Source organism: Plasmodium reichenowi, chromosome 14 (assembly GCF_001601855.1).
Source record: "Plasmodium reichenowi strain SY57 chromosome 14, whole genome shotgun sequence".
NCBI classification, from domain to species: domain Eukaryota; phylum Apicomplexa; class Aconoidasida; order Haemosporida; family Plasmodiidae; genus Plasmodium; species Plasmodium reichenowi.
This window is the reverse complement of record NC_033659.1, coordinates 884,602-887,117: the sequence shown is the minus strand read 5'-3', so window position 1 is coordinate 887,117 and position 2,516 is coordinate 884,602. Positions and strand designations below refer to the sequence as shown.

Here is a 2,516-nt window from a genome sequence, read left to right as displayed (position 1 = left end):
TTTATAGTTATATAATTTTTTATAAATTATAGGTAAAAAAAATATATATATATATATATATATATATATATATATATATAATATATCTATAGATTGTTTTTTATATGTTACTATTTAACATATATAATAATATATTATATAAATTAATAAAATATATATACTATAATTATATTCTATATATATATATATATATATATATATGCAATATATATGTAATAATTATAATACCGTTTAATTTTTTCCTAAGAAAAAAAAAAAAAAAATAGTAAAATTAAAAAAAAAAAAATAAATAATAAATATTTACAACATATTGTAATATAAATATTTTTTTAAATGTGATGATAAAAATTTTTACTTTGAAGTATTATAGAAAAGAAATAAAAATAAAAATTAATTTTTTATAAAACAAAATGATGTAAATGAAGCTTTATTGAATAATGATATGAATATTTATTATCATATATATTTTATGTATTTTTACATAAATATATTTACAATTAAAATATAATATATATATATATATATATATATATATATTTAATTATTTATTTTTCATTTTGATAAGTTGTGTTTATATTACATACGGTGCTTGTTTTTTTTTTTTATCATATATATATTTATAATTATATCTCAAAAAAAAAATGATAAAAAAGGGGAGCTTGAAGATAAAAAACCTAAGCGTGGCGAAGAACCGCGTTAATAATGTTAAGGAAAATGGGCGCTTAATAAATAAAGGTAATGGGCAAGAAAAAAAAGAAGCAGAAAAGTTAAAAAGATTAAAAATGTATCGTACGAAAGCAAATTTAAAAAAAATGAACCAGAAAATTAATGAAGTAAGAAGAATCGAACCAAGTATTAAATGGTTTAATAATACAAGAACAATTAGTCAAAATAAATTAGAAATATTTAGAAATAAATTAGAAGAAACTACACATGATCCATTTAGTATTGTAATAAAACGATCTAAAATTCCTGTAGAGTTATTAAAAGATGAAAAAAATGTAGTTACAAAAAAATATAAAAACGAAAATTTTCTTCGTATTGAAAAATATCATGATATATATAGTAAAAAAAAGAAAAGAAAAAAACCGAAACTAAATGTTGGTACTTTAGAAGAATATGCAAAACGTGCAGAACAAAATTTATCTACCTATGAAACCAAAAATGACAATTCTTTAATTGAAAAAAGAAATGAAATAGAAAAAAAATTTAGTAAAGATCAATTATTAAAAATAGGACAATCAAAAAGGATATGGGCAGAATTATATAAAGTTATTGATAGTTCAGATATTCTTTTACAAGTATTAGATGCACGTGATCCTATAGGTACAAGATGTAAAAAATTAGAAGAAACATTAAAAAAAGATAGACCAAATAAACATATGATCCTAATATTAAACAAAATTGATTTAATACCTGTTTCTGTAGCAGAAAAATGGATAAAAATACTCTCGAAAGATTATCCAACTATAGCTTATCATGCTAATATTAATAAACCATTTGGAAAAAGTGATTTATTTAATATTATCAGACAATATACAGATTTTTTTAAAAGTCAAAAAAAAAAACATATTCATATCGGATTAATAGGATATCCAAATGTTGGAAAGAGTGCTATTATTAATTCCTTAAAAAAAAAAGTTGTATGTATTTCAGCATGTATACCAGGACAAACAAAATATTGGCAATTCATAAAACTCACAAATAAAATATATCTTATTGATTGCCCAGGTATTGTACCATATGATATTGAAGATTCAGAAAAAATTTTAAGATGCACCATGAGACTTGAAAAAATTACAAATCCACATTTTTATATTGACGATATTTTTAAAATGGTAAATCTATCTTATATACTCAAAATTTATAAATTACCAGAAGATCTAACTTTTAAAAATTCAGAAGAATTTCTAGAAATATTAGCCAAAAAAATGGGAAAACTCCTTAAAGGAGGAGAACCAGATATTACGTCCGTTTCGAAGGTAATAATAAATGATTGGATTAAGGGAAAAATACCTTATTTTGTAAATCCAGATAAATATCTAACGGAACAGGACAAAACACAAAAAGATGTAAAAGAAGATAAAAATGAAACTGATAAATGAAATAAGTATATATATGTAAAATAAGGGACACACACACACACATATATATATATATGTGCATATGTATTTATTGCTATTTATTATTTATTTTTACCTGACTTGTTAATAATATTATATGTATATATATATATATATATATATATTTTTTTTTTTTTATAATGGCTAGATGCCCAAATGGCTATCTATAAATTTGTACCCAATTTTAATTTTTATTAAATGATTTATTTTATTATATATTATACAATTAATTCATCATATATTATATCATATATGACTATATTATAATATAGTTTATATTTTATATTTTATTTTTTTTGTTTTCTACAAATTTTTGTGTAATATATTATTATATACTTCTGGAGTATAATATAATTAAAATAATTATTAAATACATGAATTGTATCCTGAGTA

The 2,516-nt window shown here is 19.6% G+C and overlaps 1 protein-coding gene across 1 annotated transcript; it reads left to right on the top strand.

Moving 5' to 3' along the window:
• Positions 1–641: 641 nt before the first annotated feature.
• Positions 642–2,105, top strand: PRSY57_1422300 (GTPase, putative; the record flags this gene model as incomplete). Its single annotated transcript, XM_012909834.2, has 1 exon — positions 642–2,105. The coding sequence occupies one exon, from the start codon at positions 642–644 to the stop codon at positions 2,103–2,105; it is 1,464 nt and encodes a 487-aa protein (XP_012765288.2).
• Between the last annotated feature and the right edge of the window lie 411 nt (positions 2,106–2,516).